This window comes from Nuphar pumila, chromosome 5, assembly GCF_984573655.1.
Source record: "Nuphar pumila chromosome 5, dmNupPumi1.hap1.1, whole genome shotgun sequence".
In the NCBI taxonomy this organism is placed as follows: Eukaryota; Viridiplantae; Streptophyta; class Magnoliopsida; order Nymphaeales; family Nymphaeaceae; genus Nuphar; species Nuphar pumila.
In genome coordinates, this window is record NC_143253.1 from 129,857,978 (window position 1) to 129,880,818 (window position 22,841).

The 22,841-nt window shown below is 37.6% G+C and overlaps 2 protein-coding genes across 2 annotated transcripts; one reads left to right on the plus strand and one right to left on the minus strand.

Moving 5' to 3' along the window:
• The first annotated feature begins 5,597 nt into the window (after window positions 1–5,597).
• LOC149838700 (protein OSB1, mitochondrial-like) lies at window positions 5,598–11,588 on the plus strand. Its single transcript, XM_090008299.1, has 5 exons — window positions 5,598–5,932; window positions 6,298–6,442; window positions 9,441–9,534; window positions 10,771–10,868; window positions 10,942–11,588. Exons 1-5 carry the CDS (start codon window positions 5,598–5,600, stop codon window positions 11,122–11,124), a joined length of 855 nt encoding a protein of 284 aa, XP_089864425.1. The 3' UTR covers window positions 11,125–11,588.
• Window positions 11,589–14,624: 3,036 nt separating this feature from the next.
• On the minus strand, window positions 14,625–20,810 carry LOC149838701 (small ribosomal subunit protein uS10y-like). Its single transcript, XM_090007769.1, has 4 exons — window positions 20,713–20,810; window positions 16,062–16,191; window positions 15,825–15,938; window positions 14,625–15,037 (listed from the first exon to the last, which is right to left on the minus strand). Exons 2-4 carry the CDS (start codon window positions 16,171–16,173, stop codon window positions 14,895–14,897), a joined length of 369 nt encoding a protein of 122 aa, XP_089863895.1. The 5' UTR covers window positions 16,174–16,191; window positions 20,713–20,810; the 3' UTR covers window positions 14,625–14,894.
• Window positions 20,811–22,841: the final 2,031 nt, after the last annotated feature.

Genomic DNA, 22,841 nt, shown 5'->3' on the forward strand with positions numbered 1-22,841 from the left:
TTTATATAAGAATCGGTTACATGAGTTTGGATCTTTCATTCCTCTTTTACATAATCCAAAGTTGTTACAATCCCACCTACATTAGGCAACTCTATAGAGCCAACCTCATCTACACGTTTGACTCTTTGGCTCAGAGGAGTCCGCTTTGAGTTGACATCTTCGCCCTTCCCACATTGGGTTCTTGAGCTAATAGAGTCCTCATGATCAGGGTGACCTCTTTGACCCCTCATGACATTGGCATTTGATGCTGGATTTGGATCTCCTGATGAAAGCTGAACCAGATCCAGCTTCTCCTTAACACTTTAAGACGAATGTCCACAACTTATCAAGCCTATAAACATCAACACAACCTTGTTTAGGCAATGTAAGACAAAGCGCAGCCGGTCAAGGGCAAATGCCACTTAGTGAATGCATTAGAAGCCAGATGCTTAACCACCGTCTACTCCTTTCTACTGGAGTAACAGAGGATTACACACAATTAGGGGTGGGCAATGGGTCGGGCAGCTTGATGGGCCGAGCTGGCCCGCCATGGGTCGGGTTTGGGCCAATGTTTTAGGCCCAACCCGTTAGGTACCGGGCCGAAACTCGGCCTGTTATATAAGTGGGCTGGGCATGGGCCCTATAGCTGAGTTATTTATTAATTTTTTTAAAAATTAAAAAAATTAACTATTGCATAGTAATTTGGTAACTATTACTATTTACCTAATTAGTTTAGGTTAATTTTATGGAAACTAGAAAGATAAATTAATTTGGTGCATGGGAAGTTGAGAACTTGTTAATTATTACTATTTATAAATGAACTTAGACCGGATCGTGCCCAACCAGACCCGCTTCACATTGGCCTGTTAGTCCAATGGGTCAGGCCATGGGCTGCTCTTCAAACCCAAGCCAGTTAATAACCCGATCAAAATCTAGCCCGTTAGTAAACGAGAACGGGCCAGGCCATCTTCGGTCGGGCCGCAATTAAAGCCCGGCAGGCTAAGCGCTAAATGGGCCCAGGCCCACCCCTACAACCAATAGCCCGCACCTTACAGATGATAAGAGTTCTGTAATGAAACTCCTACAGTTGAAAATATAACGAGTGATGCAAAACCATTACGTCACCCCTTGCATAAGCTGAAAAGCATGGCAACTCCCTAGATGCAAGGGATAAATCCCTAGGGAGTTTTACTATGGCAGGCAAAGCCAGTGCGGCTAGGTCTATGATCCTAGGGATAATTTCTCCATGTAAATATCAAAAAAAAAAAGTGTTGTTTGGTTAAAAGCATAGTAACAAATATCGCCGAGGCTTTTTTTTAAATCTCACAATATTTTTGCATTTTATTAACAGGCCACAATAATCCCGTTATTATCATGTGATTTTCAAAATCTTGCATCTTTTAAAAAAAATTACAACATTATCATGATTTTTTCCTACTTAGAAAGAGAGATAGAGGTTGTTGCATCGATTATAAGGTTATACCAGAAGCATCGATTATAAGGTTATACCAGAAGAAAGTGTAGCTACACAACATAGAGTCTTAATTTTAGAATTAGACAATGCCGCAAAAGGGATAGACATAGGATAGATCCTAGAATTAAGTCGTGGGCACTGAAAGAGCTAAACAAAGAATGTTTGTAGAGCAGGTAGTTAAGGAAGTTGATTAGTGTCTCAAGGAGGATTCAGAATCAATGTGGAATAAGATAGCGGGTGATATGAGAAAGGTGACTAAGGAGGTATTGGGTGAGTCTAAAGGCGGTGCACCGCTAAGTAAGGATACATTGTGGTGGAACGAGGATGTCAAATTAGCTATTAAGGTTAAAAGAGAGTGTTATAGAAATCTAAGTAAGAGTCATGATAATGAGAATTTGGAAAAGTATATGATAGTAAAGAAGGAAGCTAAAAAAATAGTTCGGAACGTGAGGGATAAGGTATATAAGGAGGTTTATGACAAGTTGGATAACAAAGAAGGCGAGAAGGATATTTATATGCTTGCAAAGATGAGAGATGGGAAATCGAGGGATCTGGGTATGGTTAGATGTATCAAAGATAAAACACAAAGGGTTTTAGTCAAAGATGAGGAGATTAAAGAGAGATGAAAAGATTATTTTGATAAGCTATTTAATGAAAGTCATGCTCAGGATCTTGGAGACTTCTCTATTCTTTTTCATGAGATGAATCGTGACTTTATGCGCAAGATTCAAAAGAAAGAAATTGCAGAGGCTTTGAAGAAAATGAAATCAAGAAGGGCAGTTGGCCCAAATGGTATACCTATCGAGGCTTGGAAATGCTTGGGAGAGAAAGGTTTAGAATGGTTGACAAATCTTTTTAACAAGATTTGGCGGACAAATAAGATGCCTAATGAGTGGAGGAAGAGTGCTTTGGTGCCTCTATATAAGAATAAGGGTGATATACAAGATTGCACAAACTATTTTGGTATAAAACTCATGAGTCATACTATGAAACTTTGAGAGAGGGTGATTGAGTTTAGGTTGATGAAGGTTGTCATGATATCGGAGAATCAATTTGGTTTTATGCCTAGAAGATCAACTATGGAAGCTATACATCTTCTTAGACAACTTATTGAAAGATTTAGAGAGAGGAACAAAGATTTGCACATGTTTTTTATTGATTTAGAGAAGGCATACGATAGAGTACCTAGGGACGTTCTCTGGTGAACAATGATGAAGAAAGGTGTTTCTCTCAAGTACATTAGAATGATTAAAGATATGTATGAAGGAGTAGTAACCAATGTCTGCACTTGTGGAGAGGTGACAACCAATTTTTATATAACGGTTGGGTTACATCAAGGATCTGCTTTAAGCCTTTTCCTATTTGTTACAGTGATGGATGAGCTTATGAGATCAATTCAAGAAAATGTGTCGTGGTGTATGTTGTTTGCTTATGATATTGTTTTGATTGATGAGTCTAGAGCTGGGGTTAATGCTAAGTTAGAATTATGGAGACAGACATTGGAAGCAAGAGGTTTTAAGTTGAGTAAGAGTAAGACAGAATACATGGAATGTCAGTATAGTAAGCAACGAAGTAGTGATGGGAGTGTAGTGAAGCTTGGTGAGCAAGAAATACCGGTGGATAATTGTTTCAAATATTTGGGATCTATCATTCAAAAGTATAGAGAAATTGATGGAGATGTAAATCATAGGATAAAGGTTGGGTGGATGAAATGGAAAAGTGCAACTGGAGTGTTGTGCGATTGTAGAATGTCATTGCGGTTGAAGGGAAAGTTTTATAAGATGACAATTAGGCCTGCTTTACTATATGATACGGAATGTTGGGTTGCCAAAAGACATCATATTCAAAAAATGAGTGTAGCTGAGATGCGTATGCTGAGATGGATGTGTGGAAATACAATAAAAGATAAGATTCGGAATGAGGAGATACATTAGAAGGTAGGCGTTGCACCCATTGAAAATAAGATGAGAGAGAATCGTTTACGATGGTTTGGACATATTCGGCAAAGGCCTAATGATGCTCCAGATAGAAGGATGGAGAAATGGGAAAATATATTAGTTAAAAGAGGTCGGGGTAGGCCTAGGAAGACATGGATGGAGGTGATAGGAAAGGATATGAATGCTTTGAACCTTACTGAGGACATGGCATTGGATAGAAATGATTGGAGGAAAAGGATTCATATGGAAGACCCATAATGATTTTCTTTTTGGTTCATATCGCCGACCCCAATTATTTTGGGATGAAGGCGTTGTTGTTGTTGTTGTTGTTGTTGTTGTTGTTGTTTATCATGATTTTATTGTGGCTTTTAAGACATGACAAACAAACTAAAGCAAATTGTCTATTGAGGGCAAGGGCATACGTGTAAATTAGATTCACCTGCCAACTCATCCATCGTTAAATACCTTTAGGTTGTGTTTCGAAACCTATGTTGAAGTGAGTTGCAAGGAGTTGAGGAAAGTAGAACTACTCGAATTCAAGGAAAATGGATTTGGGATGAATTCTGCTTCTTGAGCCTTGCAACTGCTCCTAATTTATCATCGTGTTTGGAAACATGCTATTTGGGCTGGGCTAGGGCTTATAAATTAGGCCTAAGCTCAGCGTGAAGTGGGTTGAGTTGTGACCCAGCTCGATATATATATATATATATATATATATATATATATATATATATATATATATATATATATATATAAATAAAAGATTTAGTGAGGTAAAATCCTATTGTTTATTGAGGTAAAATAAGTAAATATAAGATTTACTAAGGTAAATGGGATAAAAAATTTGAACGGTCAAAAATTTAAGAACCCACCTAAATCCTTATCATTCAAGGAGTTGCAAATACCTCTCCTTTTTAAGATGAGTTCAAATGGGTGTTTTGAAAGAGTTGGAGTCAGCTCATTTCCAGCCAAAAATCTTACCTCCCTCTAACTCCTCCCTATATTCAGTGTCACATCATATAATTGTAGATCCCAAACAAAGCCTTAGAATTTTGAAAGGTCATCACCAGCACAACGTGAACAACCCAAACTTAAAGAGAGGCATCTTAATTAAATAGGGGTGTCAAGTTAGTTTGGTTTGAACCCAAGTAGAACCATACCCAAACCTGATTTGAGATACTGGTACTAGGCTCAATCTCAGGTCCAATCGGATCCACCATAAGAGAAACCATACTTGAATCCTAAAAGGATTACATGAACCAGACCTGGACCATACCCAATAAAATAATATTTTTTATCTTTTTTATATTTAAAAATTATGGATCTTAATTGAAATTAGAGTCAGGATATTTTTACTTTTTAATCAATGTTTTCTAATAAAAATGTCCTCTGCAGGATTTGTGGGTGTCAAAACTAGAGTTTGAAAAATTATGGATCTTAGTCAAAACTCGGGACCATACCCAGTGGAAACTCTTAGTCAAAAAATTTTGTATCAGAAAAGTGACAATATAAACCATGATTTTCTAGTTGTTTAAACTTTTTAATCAATATTTTTACTTTTTATTTTTAAAAAATCTTTATCAGGATTTGTGGGTTTAAAAATCCTGCAAAAACGTCCTTTGCAGGATTTGTTGGTGGCCATTGAGGAAAAAATTTGCTCTCGAATTGATTTTTGGCTTGGCCTTTATTTATGTTCATGTACAAAACATATGCCTATTTTCACCGTGCTGAATCACCAAAACAACTCTCCACTAGGATTTACACGAGTAGGGGTGGGCATCTGGCCATCCCGCTAATGGGCCGGGTTGACCGGGCTATTGACTGGGCCGGCCCGGTTCTGGCAGGTTTGTTGGAAAAACCCTGGCCTATGGCCCAACCATTAAGCTCATGAGTTGGCCTATTATATAATATAATATATATTATATAATAATTGACTGGACCGTGTCGGCCCACTTTGGGCCGGGCCGAGCCAGGGCCAAATATACTGGCCCAGGCCCGGCCCATGGCCCGGGCCCAGCCCAGTGCCCACTTCTACACATGAGGATACCAAATACTTTCCTTAGACTAAAACGCCCCGCCAGCAAAGTCCCCAAAACCTGCCCGGTTGCCCGCCGTTCCCTTCTCCTCCTCGCCTCCTTTCTTCCTCGATCGGCCAATGGCCGGTTCCCTAAAACCCTAGCCATAAACCCCAGCCCACTCGTACGGATATGAGATCCATCATCTCCCTTCTGAAGCCCAGGCTCCTCCTCGCCGATCTTTCTTCCCTGAGAGCGCTCCTCTCGTCTTGTTCGGGTGGAGAAACCGGCGCTTTCTCCGTGTGGAAGAGCTCGGGCTCTCCCGATTCCGACGACGATGGCAGCCTCGTCTATCGCCAGGCGCTGCAATTCCAACGCCCCAACGCCATCAAGCCGCATCCTCACCTGCTGAACACCGCCAGCTTCATCGGCACCATCGCCTCCCCCGTCCTCAAATTTACCACCCAGGGCGTCTACTCGAAACTCTGGGTGTCGCCGACCTCCAAGAATCGGAGCCAACCCTTCTGGTGCGACAGGAAGTTCGAAATTTTTTATTTCCTTCGACACCCATCATCGTTTTTTCATCGACTAGTTCTAAATTCTTCGATTCCATCTGAAGCCCATCTTTTTTTCTTTTTCTTTTTTTCAAACCATTGATTTTGAATCGGATTGTGGTTTGTGGATTAACGATTTTGAAATGCCTGAATTCCATTGAAGACCGTGATCGTTTTCCAGTCGACCAGTTTGTGTGAAATTGTGGTTTGTAGTTTAATTATCTATATATAACCGCTTTTCCATCATTATTTTATCAGTTGGCGGTTTGTAGATTGTGATGGTGTTTTAGGGGCGCATTGTTCGTGTGAGATGCCTTATATTGGGATTGTCTGGACAGGGTTTGGATGAACTTTTATGGTGATCTGGCTCAGATAGCATCGCGCCATCTGCAGGTTGGTGATTTCGTCTACGTCTCAGGTCGTTTGTGTAGCTTTACTATGGTTGACGATGAAGGGAGTGAGAGAGCTCGTGTGTTCTACAAGGTTCCCTAATACATTCCACTGGTTTTTTTTGTTGTTTTCTTTATTGATCAAGTTGGTGCTTCAAATATTCACTGTTCATCCGTCTACAGGATGCTTCCAAGTAGTGCTAGCTGTGTACTTTTTAATCTCGCAATATTTAACTTTGGGGTTCTTGCATATGTTGCTGTTGCGTCCATAAGGGCTCCGCACATATGGCTAGGTGGGTCGTCGGCTTAAGGCATTCGTGTTGGAGGATGTCATGAGTTCGATACTTGGAGTATGCATCCTCTGCCTTATGGCTAAACCAGCAGTCTCCCTGGTGAGCAAGGGGGCGGCCGAGGGGCATATGACTGAGTCTCTCCCAGGCTCCACCACCTGAAGCGGGGTTTTCCCTCGATAAATATAAAAAAAAAAGTTGTTGCTGTTGGGTTATGGATTATCTAATTGTTTAATTCTGAATTTGTGACAGCATGAGTATGAGACTTTTGAACAGCCTTTTTGGTTGTTTGTGAATTGGATATTTGGATTTGTTCGGTATTGACAAACATTGGGATGCCATCTAGGTTTCTTATAATTGGCAGGATTCTTTGAGAATATTTGCTTCTATTGAATTTAGTCCACATAATGTTGTCACCGATACATGCAATCTTTTGAAAATACCGTGGTATTGCCACAATATGATGAAAATGTATCATATAGGTAAAATTTATGATTTACAGGAAATTTGAAAATAATGCATTAATATGGTGATATGGCTGTGATAATATTGTTAATCTACAGTTCTATTTACTTTTTTTTTATTCCTTTTCTGTATTCCAAACATGATTTTTCTTCTTTCAATTTTTATGTGCTAAAAGCTTCTGCATCGTTTATTTGCATTTTTTGCAAAAAGTGAATTATCTACACTTATTATTTTCTTATTTCAAGTGTTATTCTTAAACATTTTTAGGTCTTTTGAGTGCCAAATTTTCCCAAGTTACTTGAGATTTATTAAAAGCCTGTTATATCCCAAGATTTTACCTTGCTGAGATATAGCTGAGACAAATATATGTGCCTATTGTCACAATTGTGGTATCAATGCCTGCAGTAGAAGTTTGAAGTTGGGTTAGATGGATTGTCTGTTGGGGAAGACATTGGAAGACCTAAAATTTCATATCTGGAAGTCGTAAATTATGTGAAAATCCGATAATAGAAATATGGAACTTTTATATGAGATCCATTCTGTTCTTGGTTCAGCTTTCGGTTGATTCAGATTGTCTTTTTTCTGAGTTGAGCTGCCAACTCTCCAAATTGTACTTAACATCCACGTACTTGTCATAGTTGTGGTCCTTTTTACTTCAAAGTTCAAATTGAGATCTTCATAGGTAATGTGGCATTTCTTTTAATTGTGTGTAACCCTTCTAATAAAAGCATGTTGCACTAGTTGTGACCCACTTCCTTAATAGCCTTTGAAGTTTTGTAAGGGGAAATCCTGTTTAGGCTTGGTTGTCACCTTAAACCCTAGTGCTATACACAAGAGCTAACTTATGCTCCTGTCAAAGCCTTAGTGATTTGTTGCTTCTTCAGTGGTAAGGGTCTTGTGCTCCTTCTGTCAAAACTTTAGTGATCTCTTGCTTCTTCTTTTCCTTAGCATAATGTCAACATATTGCTTTGTTAAGAATGATAGGTACGTGATAAGTGTCTAAATTTGCAAGAAGTGAAGTCCAATCGTGCATGGACAAGACTTGCCTGAAGTTGTGTCATGACTCATGAATTTAGATATGTTGTTCTTGTGATTACATGGCATCTTACTAGTACGAGTGGAAAGCTTATGCATATTGGAAGCTTATACACAAGCAACTTACTTGAGACAACCTCATGGCATCATGGACCCTCACCATATCTTTTAGAGTTGCAGCAGCCTAAAGTCATAAAAAAAAAAATACAAACATGTTTCTATACAAGGTTTTACCTGTAGTAGCTGGATTCTTCTATTTGGATCATTCTTCTCACTATCCTGTGAATGGGGAGCCAATTCACAATCAGATCATACTCCCTACTAGATGGGAATTTGTTTTTGAAAGGATGGGCCCTTATTCCAATAAACTATACCTCTTTTTCTTGGCATTCTTCTATTGTGTATGACCTTAATGGGAGATCATGTTATGGCCATTTACAATGTGAAAGGTTGCATCATGAAGAATACTTTCTGGACATTGAGGCCACCTTTTTCTTCAAACTAATTTAATTCCTGTGCAACATACAATTACATTCTATTAACACCAAGCTTTTGTTTGGTTCAACTGCGCACCATGAACCTCATAAGTCTTCACCATTCTTTTCTATTTAAAGCTCATGGCATGCAGTTGAACCTCTTGTTTGAAGTGGATGGGTATAGCTTGCTTGGCCTGCTTTTTAGAAGTTGATAGGTTATCAATAATTGCAGATTTCAATTTTATCAACAATGACAGGTTTTACTCTTGGATGGAATCAGATACTTTTTCTTGGAAATTGAGTTATAAAGTTTTCTTGCATGAGCACATTTTGCTGAATCTAGTCAGCACTCCTATTGATGAGTAGTATCACATTTTCCAATTCCGATGACAGCATCAGATATTTCAGAATGCTCTGCATAGCCTTGTAGATAGCAGTTTAAAAATTATAAAAGCTGTCTTGGATTTGACTGACCTTGAATGGAGTTGGGTTGAACTTGGAGGGGTCTCTCTTTCTTCATGCAGCATATGCAGATAAGTGGTCACAGGAAGCTGGGAACTAACATCAAAGGCACAACACACACACATGCTCACTTGTGTTGTGCTGTTGATACTTGTTGATCTATATAGATTTGTGGCTTAGAACTTTTAAAATTTCCATTTGATTAGTTGAGATTTTGTCTGCTTAACGTAATAGTGTGAATAACTTTAACTGATTTTATATGGATTGAAACTTGTGATGAATCTTGGTGCAAATTTTTTTTCCTGCTGTGTGTACTTTTATGCTTCCAAGCTAATTTGCGTCAAATAATTCATTCTCTATGCAGGTCATTGTAAGGGATTTGAACTTTGTCCAACAATGTGGAAGCCCAGAAAATCTTGCAAAATTCAAGTTGCAAGAAACAGAAATGTCCCATCTTGGTGAGCTACTTTTTGCATGTTGTTCCTGTACAGTGGAGCACTTACTGGAACTGTTCTTTAGGAAGCATAGGAACATTTTTAAAGTTTGCATATGGATTTGTTGTGTGACACTGTGATGACAAACAATTATCACAGATATTTTCATGTGGGCGGTTATGGGGAAACACAGTGTGCCATGGATAAATTGAGGAAAACAGGTGTCTGATGCTGAGCAAGTGATAACATCGCCATCTTCAGAGAAAGTGTGGTGATCATGGTAGAAACAGCCCATGATAAATTGGAGAACATGTTGGCCGTTTATAGTTGCAAATTATGAATTGCTGTTGAGTTTGAAATTTCTAGAGAGTTCATGGACTCTAACAGACACATTCACCTGCTTTTCTGCCTCACTTTGTGACATTGTAGCGAGGTGGTATTAAGGCTTCTTCACCAGTATATGAGGAAACTGGACCCGGGGAAACTTAGTAAGTGCTAGCCTGAAGTGAACACTCTTAAGAGCTATATAATGGAAGCGAACAGAGTAGAAAGAGATGAAACTGGATGCCAGTTGCCTCCATCCTCAGCATACATCTTGCGTCTGTATGCACAAAGTTAAATTTTCTCAAAAAGTGTTCCAGTTACTCTTTGAGGCAACCTGCAAAGTGAAGCACATAAATAGCCATCTTCTAAAAAAGAAGTGAAAGAAAAGAAATATGTAATTCTGCAACACCCATGTGACGAACTTGGGATGTAATAGGAACTGAAGAAATGTTGATGAGATGTTCATCAATTACCATGGTCATATTTTCGTATTGAACCGCCATTGCTTACTAGTTGTAATTTCGACATTACCTAACCATGGTGCATGAATTGTTTCTACCATCTAAATGCACCATAAGACAGCTCATGATTAAAGGCAAGGGAGTATGTGCAGATTCAGAGATCACTCTATTTGTGCATTTATGAGAAGATATTTATTTTTATTTCCCTCTCTCTCTCTCTCTCTCTCTCTCTCTCTCTCTCTCTGTGTGTGTGTGTGTGTGTGTGTGTGTGTGTGTGTGTGTGATTGTCCAGTTTATATTATATAACTTTATTCATGCTTCTTGATTTTGCTGTACCTACTTGTTCATGAAGAGGTAACTGACTATAACATACAGTAGAGCAGATTCAAGGTGTATGAACTGTGACTGTTATGATATATTCATTATAATTAGTTGGTTTTTTTATAAATATATTTTATTGTTAACATGGTTTTAGGTGAGCAAGACCATGAAATGGAGCAAGATGATCCTTTGCATTTATGGCAGGAGTACTTTGCTAATCCACATGAATGGTGGGACAATAGGCTAGATAAGGTATTATTTCTTTCTAATGCGTCCTTAAAACAAATTGAATCAAATACGAATTCAAACTCCTATTATCTGGCAGAGGTATCCAAGGGCCCCAGATTTCGTTCACAAGGACACTCGTGAAAGGTTATGGATTCGTCCGACAGATCCACCATGGGTTAGGTCTCAACTAGAACTCCTCGACTCAAGGAGGATGGAGCATGGCCTAATGAATCTGGAAAGAAGCCATAAAGTTGCCGAGTGGAAGCTTGACTTTCTATAACCACTTCACAGCAGTATATCTAAACCGCAGGTCTCAACTCAAACTCCTTGACTCAAGGAGGATGGAGCATGGCCTAATGAATTTGGAAAGAAGCCACAGGTTGCCGAGTGGAAGCTTGACATTCTATAGCCACTTCACAGCAGTATATCTAAGCCGCAGGTCCTCGGATTGAGGTGGGTGTAATGCGACCTTGAAGATCATTCTAGTAGGCGCTAGTTTCTGTCAGTGGAAGCAGTTTACGATTAGCAGGATAATTGTCTGATATTCATGACCAATGGGGACTCCCATCTGTTTGGTAGGAGCAGTTTGTGAAAGTCACCATGTGATGGGACGTTGCAGGTTCGAAGCCTACTGGTATGGGTGGTTGAATAACTGCCAGGTTGTATAGCCACCAGTAGGGACTTGTCTACTGGAAAGCCCCCCCCCCCCCCCCCCGCTTGATCATAAAAAAAAATTGTCATCAATTGATGGTGCACATAATCAGTATATTATTTTCATATTTGTCCAAAATAACGTTTAGAAACCATAATTTCATTAATTAATTCAGTCTATTATTTTTGTGCTCAATGCCTTTATGTGACTTCTCTTCTTCAGGAGGCAACATGATTCTCAATTCCAAGAAACAGGGAAAGGAAAACTTATACCAGAATTCCATTTTACGAGAAAGCCCTTTAGCATCTTTTATTCCATGCATCCTACATAAGATTCAAAACTGACATAAACTGATAAGGATAACCATCTTGATTAAATCAAATTCTGTCTGTCCTATACAAAATAAGGAACAAGATTGATCAAAACTAGTTTATAGCTCTAGATTATCTCCATGAATGCCCCGTTGCAAATAAGAATGGGGATCCTTCAATCCAGTTATTTCACTACAGAATATTAGACATTACTGACGGTCAGAGAGTCAGAATATTAGGCATCAAGACGAATAAAAGCATCAGTAAGGCCTTAACACAAGCCATACAAAATGGAGAACAGGAATCAGCGTTATGGCATTAGCTCAACTCAATGTTTGTATTCAACATAAAGATATTGGTATTGCTCACAAGGGCTCCAAGCACCTGACTAGGTGGGACAGCTTAAGACTTTCATGTTGAAAGAGATTGAGAGTTCAATACCTGGGGTGCACATCCTTTGCTGCAAGGCTAAACCCAATGAGAAACCATCCCTAATGAGCAGGGGGAAGTACTCTTGGAGTTTTGTACTGCAGACACCGACCAAGTCCATGGTCAATGTGGCACCACTCGATCCATATATATATATATATATATATATATATATATATATATATATATATATATATATATATATATATATATATATATATATATATATCATTCAGTACCTGCACCATCTTTGCAAGGGTATCCACTGGTTCATCCTTCTAAAGCCCCCCAACTTGAAGCACTTGGATGGGCAAGGAAAGTGCTGACCCGAATATTATTCGGGTCAATCCGAACCCAACCCAAGAAATATGCAGGCTGATTCTGGGTGGTGATTTTTGCCGGGTACCCAACCTGACCCGGCTTTTTTGCCAGGTACCCAACCCCACTGAGTATTTTATATGTATTTTCAATGAAAATGAAATTTTTAAATATGTGGGTACCAGTATGGATTCTATTTTTGTGACCCGATAAAACCCGACCTGTTGACAGCCCTACTCGTGGGTAAGGAACCCCTCATTGAAACTCATAGTAGGAGGTTGTTTTGACCAAATTTATCCTCATGGTTGTGATCAGCATGGTCAAAATAGTATGAATAAACTCCTGGGTTACATTTCCAAGTAAAGATGCTATTTTTTGGAGGGATGAAAATGTGCTACATTATAGGTCACTGACCAACCCCTGCAAAACCTTACAAACTGGAAGAACATGGTTAGGCACCAATTCTTAATGACCCAAACATGTAAATCACATGTGAAGGGTCATATGTGCAAAAAACATTAAAAAATTTATAAAAATATTATAATTTTCCACTAAGGGTGTTACCCACGAGGTAGCAAACATCAACCCCCTGCTCGATTGATTTCTTTGCATGCTAAATAGACATCTCTGAGAGTTACCATCATCAATATTATCATAACTTCATCAATATTCCCGTCAACCAGGGACCAAACATGAAAGTGATCTTAACCTTCCACGGTTATGCTTAGGAGGCCTGTTACTAGGGACCGTCAAATTGGTAAATTGTGTCATTTCCTTTGCTCCGCCCACTAGCCACTAGGCAGTGATGACAATGTCACATTGATGGTGGCATAGAAATGATACTACAGCGCTCTAAAATATATATGGTCGCTAGCATAGTGACAAAAGTTTAAAATGGCAAAATATCGGCAGCCAAAAATTCGCAAGAAATTAATTTTTTTTTTTTAAATCTCACGCTTTTTTTTTTTGGCAAAACCTTGCGAATAAAAAATAAAATAATTTTTCACAATAAAATAAAAAAATTTAAAAATAAAAAACCACATCATTTTTTCTTGATAAATAGCCGATAAAAACATAAATATCGCATTAAAATGTGACATTTATGTTTTTGACTAAAAACTCTTGAGAAATTACCGATTGTAACTTTCGAATAATTTCTCACTATATTTTCAGGAGATTTTCATAAATCTCACGAGACTTATCATTATGGTCACTAGAATATTTTTTATTATATTTACACAGAAACCATCCCCAGGATCAGAGACCTACTTGAGATGGCTTGGACTGATGAAATTACGATATTGGCAGTGTAAAACTCTCTGAGCTTACCCCTTGCCCCAAGGGATGGGGGACGCTTTCGCTTGTGCAAGTGGTGCTGCTCATGGGATTTGAACCTAGTCCACCTGCCTAGCAGCCTAGGTCCCATCCCACTACACCAAACCCCTTTGGGCTTATGGTCAGTAGAATATGTTTACTGGAAATACGTGAACCTAAGTGTGAACTAGGCATTTCCAACACTTTGTGCACATCCAGCCCTGCAGATGTGTTGGATCATGTATTTTTTATAAAAAATATGATTTTTAGATGCGCAGATATTTACAAAAATTTTGTGTCATGGATTTCAAGCCTTAAAAGATCTTTCTAATGCATTGTTTCTATAAAACCAAGCATCTATAAAGATCACATCTGCATATTGAAATTTAATAAAATAAAATAAAAACCCCATGAAAATGTCGGTTCATACTCCAATTCACATATTTCAGTTAACATGTAGTGTGTGTATATATATATATAGATATAGATAGAGAGAGAGAGAGAGGTCGGATTTATAGAATGCTTTGCCCTGTTTCTCACAAAGTTTTTATACTTGACCACATCACCTGCACGATTGCACGACAATAATGGCGATAACTGGGAAGTAAATGCTACACAGGGTACAGTAAGATGGACCAAAAAACAAACCTGGAGAACAAGCCACGTTTAAATTCAAGCATTGTTTAAAGGCAACCCAACATGATGCTGGAGAGAAAATATTGAACTGTACAGAGAAGGCACGACTGCTTTTAAAGCTTTTGGAGTAATCTTGGAATAGAAATTCGATTTATTCAATAGCTCAAAACGTCACTACATATGCTAAAGCCAAATAAAATAACAATGTGCCCACACTCGAATTACCAAAATAGACAATTTGAAGACTCCAATTACCTACTTCTTGCTCCCAATCACAAAGAAAACGAAAAAGGGAAAAAGCCCAAACTGATCTCAAAATTCATTGAATATAGTACTAATTAAATTCATAGAGTAGCCTAAGGAAAACATAAAAATTGAGATGCTAATCTCTCATGGATCTGCAATCGTTACTTCAACCTCTACACCAGGTTCAATGGTGATTGATGTTATCTGCTTTACAACTTCAGATGAGCTTACGAGATCGATCACCCTTTTGTGAACCCGCAACTCAAAACGGTCCCAAGTGTTGGTACCTGATATCAGATGCAGCGAAAACGTCATCAAACCTTGGTTAATTTCATCTGAAAAAATAAATATGTTGTATAAAATTGTTACTTGGTGCCAACTGACTCAAGCTCAATAACAAGCTTCGCAGACTCCAGCCAAAGTGATCAACATGGAAGCACAATCTAAAAAAGAAACATAAAACATGGAAAAAACAAAAGAAAGTACAGTATAATTTACAACATACCCAAAAACACAAAATCAAGATCTACACTAATGATTCATTATTCTATACATCAAGTTTTCAGCAAATTTTCACTTGCATGTTTATTCCACATCCTCTTGAAAGCAAGACATAATGAATTTTGTCCTTATTCCAAGATGTAGCACAATGACTTTGTAAACACAAGACCCTTCACTGGTGTTGATCATGAATTGGACAACACTACTCCAATATCCAACATTGCACATGAATGTAGCAGAAATACCCACAAAAATAATCGGATAAGCAACATGCATCCACAAAATAACTATGGATCAGTGTTCTACAAAGTCCCTTACCACTTAAATCCTTACAAAACAAGGGGGGGAGAAACATATTCATTGCACTTAAATTCCATGGAGTTAAAAGTACCTATGATGCACACTATCCTAAACTAGCCCACACACAATGCATTATATTAAACAACAGATGAATAAATATCTTGCATATATAAAACTCCCTAATTCATTCAAGCAACGTCATAACAATCAAATAGCAACTACCCAGTAACATATGCAAGATAAATGAAAAAAAAATCCCATCACAAAGCATACCTTCACCACACGGTGACTTTCTAGTAGTTATATGCAACACCTTTGTGGGCATCCTTACTGGCCCCTTGACTTTGAGCTGTTTGTCCTTTGCACCCCGGACAAGATCAGCACAAACTGTGTATATAGGCAAGCCAGGAAATATAAAAGCTTCAACCCGTGGAATTTAAATTTTGGGAAACATCATAAGATGGAAGTTCATCCCAAAAAAATAAAAAATAAAATGAAAACATTTGATACCTTTTTCAAGGTTCTTTACGCTTTTGGATGAAAGAGTAATTCTTATCCTGTGAACTTGCTCTTGTGGTTCTTCAAAACCAGGTTTCATAGGTTTCATCATGCCCAAAGCCATTGGCTTGAAGAAAATTCACTGCCAAGCATCAACAAACAATAAGAACTCATAAACTAGGATAAAATAAACACTAACTGAGTTGAAAGAAACATAAACCTCAATAGCACAAACATTGATAAAAAATCTGGAAATTTGTTAATAACTTCCAGGATAGCAATTTTACAAGACATACTGAAAAAAGAAGAAAAATCATACTCTTCTGCTAATGCTCTATGCACAAAAACATTTTATGTCAAGTATAAGACTGTGATCCAATTCTCAAAATCTCATGGAAGATTAATCCAAAGTTAGGAATGGGAAATATAACTACTCTTATAGGTTCGTTGGACCAGTTTCACAAACATCACTGGTGTTGTGAGTTTCTGTAATGTGTTCTCTTCAATAATTTGAGCACTGTTATTATTAATTGCTCACAAAATATAAACTTTTCATTTTATTAATATATAAAAATATCTAAGACCTTAACACTCATGATAAATAATAAACATTCTGAAATTAACCACATATGACAATTATAAAAAGTGAATAAAGTCAAAAATCAAAATGTGCAAACATGAGTGAAGCCAAGACAGTCTTATCCATCTTAGACACATATTTGACCATGCATATGACGTGTGTGTGCTTGTATAGGGTTCATATTTGGTGCTAATGAAGGTACAGAATTATTCAATAGAAATTACCTTTTTTTAAATTTTAGATTTTTTTGGATGTAATCCACAAGGTTTGTTTAGTAGAAAATGAGTTTTGAATCATTCAATTGTGACATGTAAGCAGATTTTTAAAGGGCTTAAAACTTCAACAGCCTACAATGTATCAAAATTTCATGTCCCAAAAAATTATATTTTTATATCAAAAAACACAAACTAAGGATTAATCCTTAACAAACAAACCATGGTATGTGGACAGCTTGAGTCGATGCAGCTTCAACCTATGATTTCCAGCTCAATAGTACCATGATGATCGGACAGCTCTCCTTCTCCAATGTTTGAGTGTTTAATTGATCGGACATTATGTATTTGTTCTTTATAATTTATTTAGCAAGTATTACACGCTTTACACAAAGATTTTACATCTACAAATGTTTTTTGAAATGAGAAAAATCAATGGCTCACAATGTGATCAAAATTACAATACAAAGTATTATGGGCTGTCGATTTTTAGCGCTTTAAAAATTACATCTAAATATTGAAAATTCATAATCTAAAACTTGTTGCTTATTAAATAACTGATAAAAGTCCAATATGATCCTCAGAGAAGGAATGTTGCCAGATCATCATTGGTTGTAGATTTTGGACCTCTCTCTCTCTCTCTCTCTCTCTCTCTCTCTCTCTCTCTCTCTCTCTCTCTCTCTCTCTCTCTCTCTCTGTGTAGTAGTTTTGTATCATGATACCATATTGTGGAATATACTCTTGTTTGCATAGATCTAACTGCCAAATGAAACGGTTCACAATTCATGAAAATAAAGGTAGTTTAAAAATGGTATAAAGGATCATATTTGAGTAAACTTTAACACATGACAATAATAATTACATGATCCAATGGTTAGATTTTGCTTTTGGAGTTTAGATCTACGTAAATCAAGTGTGTACTATATATATATATATATATATATATATATATATATATATATTATTTTATTTACTTACATATTTATTTATATTCATATATGAGTCACTATAATATGAGAATTAGAAATATGGGCATTTCCAACACTTTTTTTGCAAATCCAACCATGTGGATGTGCTTGGCATGGTAAATTTGCTAGGAATCAACCATTGGATCGTGTATTTTCGATGAAAAAATATGATTTTTGAATATTTGAATATTTATGAAAATTATGAGCCATTCATTTTAAAGCCTTAAAAAATCTCGTTTATGCATCAAAATCGGATGATTCAAGAGCAGGTTCTTATAAAACCAAACATGTAGATTGCATCCGTACGGTTAGATTCCAGAGAAAGGAACAAAAAAATCATGAAAATCACGGTTCACACATTAGTTCTCATATTCTAGTGACTATATATATATATATATATATATATATATATATATATATATATATATATATATATATATATAAAAAGGACTCCTAAAGGGTACTATACTCCCTAGAAGCCCCATTAATTTCCTAATGTTTGCATCAATCTATTGTGAATCTAGTGTAGAAACGTCATCTTCATAGTCTTTTTAGTGGAGAAAATGCATCAAATTAAGAGATTTTGATTGTAGACAGTTTTTAAGACATCTAAAATTCAAAAGTTTTTAGAACAAAAAAAAAACTTATTACATTAAAACGATTGTATCCAAAGCACGTTTTTGACTAAAGAAACCATGTCAAATGAATCTACAGGCAATACTGACTAAATACAACAAACAACAACAACTACGCCTTCATCCCAAAACAATTGGGGTCGGCGATATGAACCAAAAAAGAAAATCATTTTGGGTCTTCCACATGAATCCTTCTCCTCCAATCATTTCTATCCAATGCCATGTCCTCGGTGAGGTTCAAAGCATTCATATCCTTTCCTATCACCTCCATCAATGTCTTCCTAGGCCTACCCTGACCTCTTTTAACTAATATATTTTCCCATTTCTCCATCCTTCTAACTGGAGCATCATTAGGCCTTCGCCGAATATGTCCAAACTACCGTAAATGATTCTCTCTCATCTTATTTTCAATGGGTGCAACGCCTACCTTCTTACGTATCTCCTCGTTCTGAATCTGATCTTTTATTGTATTTCCACACATCCATCTCAGCATACGCATCTCAACTACACTCATTTTTTGAATATGATGTCTCTTGGCAGCCCAGCATTCCGTACCATATAGTAAAGCGGGCCTAATAGTCGTCCTATAAAACTTTCCTTTCAACCGCAATGGCATTCTACGATCGCACAACACTCCAGTTGCACTTTTTCATTTCATCCACCCAACCTTTATCCTATGATTTACATCTCCATCAATTTCTCCATACTTTTGAATAATAGATCCCAAATATTTGAAACAATCATCCACCGATATTTCTTGCTCACCAAGCTTCACTACACTCTCATCACTACTTCGTTGCTTACTAAACCGACATTCCATGTATTTTGTCTTACTCTTACTCAACTTAAAACTTCTTGCTTCCAATGTCTGTCTCCATAATTCTAATTTAGCATTAACCCCAGCTCTAGACTCATCAATCAAAACAATATCATCAGCAAACAACATACACCACGGCACATTTTCTTGAATTAATCTCGTAAGCTCATCCATCACTATAGCAAATAGGAAAGGGCTTAAAGCAGATCCTTGATGTAACCCAACCGTTATAGGAAAATTGGTTGTTACCCCTCCACAAGTGCGGACATTGGTTACTACTCCTTCATACATATCTTTAATTATACTAATGATATGTATGAAGGAAATAATACCAAAAAAATATGACTTCCTGCTAGAGGTATGGTACCCTCGAGGTACCAAAGATAAGCCCATACTATTCATGATAGTGTAATAAAACCTCGAGTTTAGCCAAAAAAAATAGCCATCATAAAATAACCAAAACAATGTTAGTTTCGCTCTAAATACTTTGCTGTCTGCCGTGTATGTGTATGAAAAATCCAACCTGAGCTAGTCGGTCATTTTTACTCAAGGATGTTGGAGGCAACAATAAAAAGAACGAGATCCCTCAATTTTTTTATTGGGTACCCCTGATCTCTCTATGTGTGGAAATTCTCTGCCAATGTGAAAAGCAACAGTTCCAATGCACAAATCCACCAGTCATCTTTGTATAACTTGTACAACCAAATCTAGTTACCTCCAATTAACATACGATCCAATTTGAGTCAATGGGAACCTTAACATGAACTACAAGGACACCAAATCGCCTTGCGGGTATCCCACTACTCCTATGTACGTTTACTGGCACCTTGGAGAGCTTCTCCAGCAAAAATAGAATGCATAATAGAAACATGGCTCTCGTGCTCAATTAAATTACTCATGGGGCATCCCGGTATCTCTTTCATAATAAGCATACCCTTTCTTCTCTGTTTGTATTCCCCAACTGCCTCCCAACACTGTATGTTCACAACAAGCACAATAATTCATCAAATTCAACACAGAGGTTTGGTGACATGATCGAATCACATCTGCAAGCTTGCCCACATGCACAAGATCGAACACAAAGCAAGGTACAGAAAAATTAACGAGTACCAAGTTCCTCAAATCTCATGAAGACCACATAAAACAAAAGGATAAACGGTCAGACCATAAACAACAGCCATAAACGAACATGAATAACCACAATCAAAGCAAAATAAGCGCACCCCTCTCAGCCAATTCTCATGATAGATTCAGATCTAATTAGCCTCTCACCAACCAAAACATTACAAAACCATCTCGGAAGCAACATTCAAACATTCCTTAATTGTTCTCCCTCATTCCCGACGATAAACAACCAAGATTGCTACTCCCGCAGAATAAGAGATGGGAAGAAGGAGAGATTAGCAGCGAGATAACGAGCAAATCAAGAAGGAGAGAGAACGAAAACTTACAGAAAGGAAGGAGTGGGAGAAGGCACAGCACTCTCTCTCTCTCTCAGATGCACGATGGTCTAGGGCTCCCGAAGAGAGACCATCCAACGGTTTATATGCTTCGTGGGTGGGGGGTGAGAAATTGAACGTGTTGGATCAAGTCTACGTAGGAGTCTGGAGGGGCAAAACCAGACCCGTTCTTATTCGAGTTCCAATGATTTTGGTATGGATCCATATCTGACAGGAGCAATGGATCCAATAGGGTTACTGGATCACAGGTTTTGAGAAAGAAATGTCGGGGACGTTGTTTGCATCCGAATCCATAGCCCGTCCTACACACCCCTGAACATGCTCATGCATGCATGCATAGAGTGTGAATACCCTATAGGATTTGGTATCACCAAATCCTGACTCTATAGGATTTGGTACAGGTCGGATCCATGTTAAACCCGACCCATTGACGCCTATAAACATAAATACTTTAATAGGGAGAATAGGATTCAATCATCCACTAAGTCATTATGGGATCTCAATGCTACATTTGGTTTTAGACAAATGAAACCCCATAGATGTGATCTATGTGGTGAAGACCCTCATTTGAATTGCTGGAATTCTACTTGTGTAAAGGATATTTGGACGATTCAAATATCAATTTTTAAAACACTAAAGCTCATATGAGTTCCAACTAGGGGTTCCTTACCTACTAGGGTAGCAAATGTTATCTCTTAAAGCCCTAAACCTTAATAGCATTTTGTGGGTTTGGATCGGGTGCAATCACATCGCACAAAATTTGTGCATTAACCACCTGATTGCCCTCCATCTGTCCTTGGGCCCCACAACTGACAGCCCTGTCCTCAAGATGGAGGGTGATTTGGTGTTTAATGCATAAATATTTATGCAATCACATTGTACCTGATCTTTTCACCATTTTGTGTAGACAATCAGATAATGAAAGAATAGTACCATACTCTCTAGTAAAAAGTTGTGGCTGCAGGTAGAATTACAAAGATACGGTTTGGCTTAGGGTTGACCCAATACTACATCCCACTTTCCAGCTTTGGATCTAGATCTGGCTTGAAACACATGATAAAATTCCAAATGCAAATGCACACTATGTGGGTGTTTGGCTGAAACTTTTTAAGATATTTAAACATCCTTTAGGATTATCAATAACATCCAAATGCACACTATGTGGGTGTTTGGCTGAAACTTTTTATTAAGAACTGTTAGAAAATCTGGGCAGTGGCATTACAAATTAGAATGCAGTATTGAATTTTTTTTCCTAGTTTTTTTGGCGGAAAATGTGCATCCAAACACGTCCCCTCACTTTTTCCGCTGAAAATTTAATCAGAAAATTACAGAAAGCCACTCAAGTTATTAGCTATTTACAGAAGCCGAAAACATAGTACTCGTCTTAAAATCACTTTGTTGTCATTTCTTTATTGAAACAAAATAAGTAAATAACTAGAGGTGCAGGCAGTATACCCAAATCTGAATCCAAATATTATGCAAACTGATATGGGTCTGGTTATGAATCCAAATTAGATCCCATATAGAATAGTTGAATATCAGTGATCTGAATTTGATATGATCATACTGGATCTGACAAGAAACGGGTAAAAGTTACAAATAGATTGGATTTAATCTGGATCCAAAGATAGACCCATCAGAAATGCTGATCTGGAGTTTAATCCAACAATGTCACATAGTGCAAGTCCTAATCGTATCTGAACTTGTTTTCGGATTTTATTTTAAGATCCCGACCTTAAAATAATGTGTTGGATTCGAATTGGGGATCTGGCTTAATCCATTTGCACCAGCTAATCCAGTCCAAGCCTTAAAATAATGTCCTCAATGGTTATTTCAGTAACAAAAAGCACAGGATTAGTTATTTATTTTATCAGCAAGAGACAAAAAGTAATTTTATAGATTAACAAGGCGTTTAAGACACAAAGAAAAAGTAGGTGGTTGAATGGAACAGCTGACCTATTTCAAAATTTTCAAATGCACTTTTAGAAGCGATAATGAACATAACATGGAAAACTAAATAGATATTATATGTGCTGTTCTGATTAGGGGTAGGCATTGGGACGGCCCGGCCCGTTTAGAGCTTGGTCCACCGAGCTTTAAGTGCAACCCGGCCTCGAGAT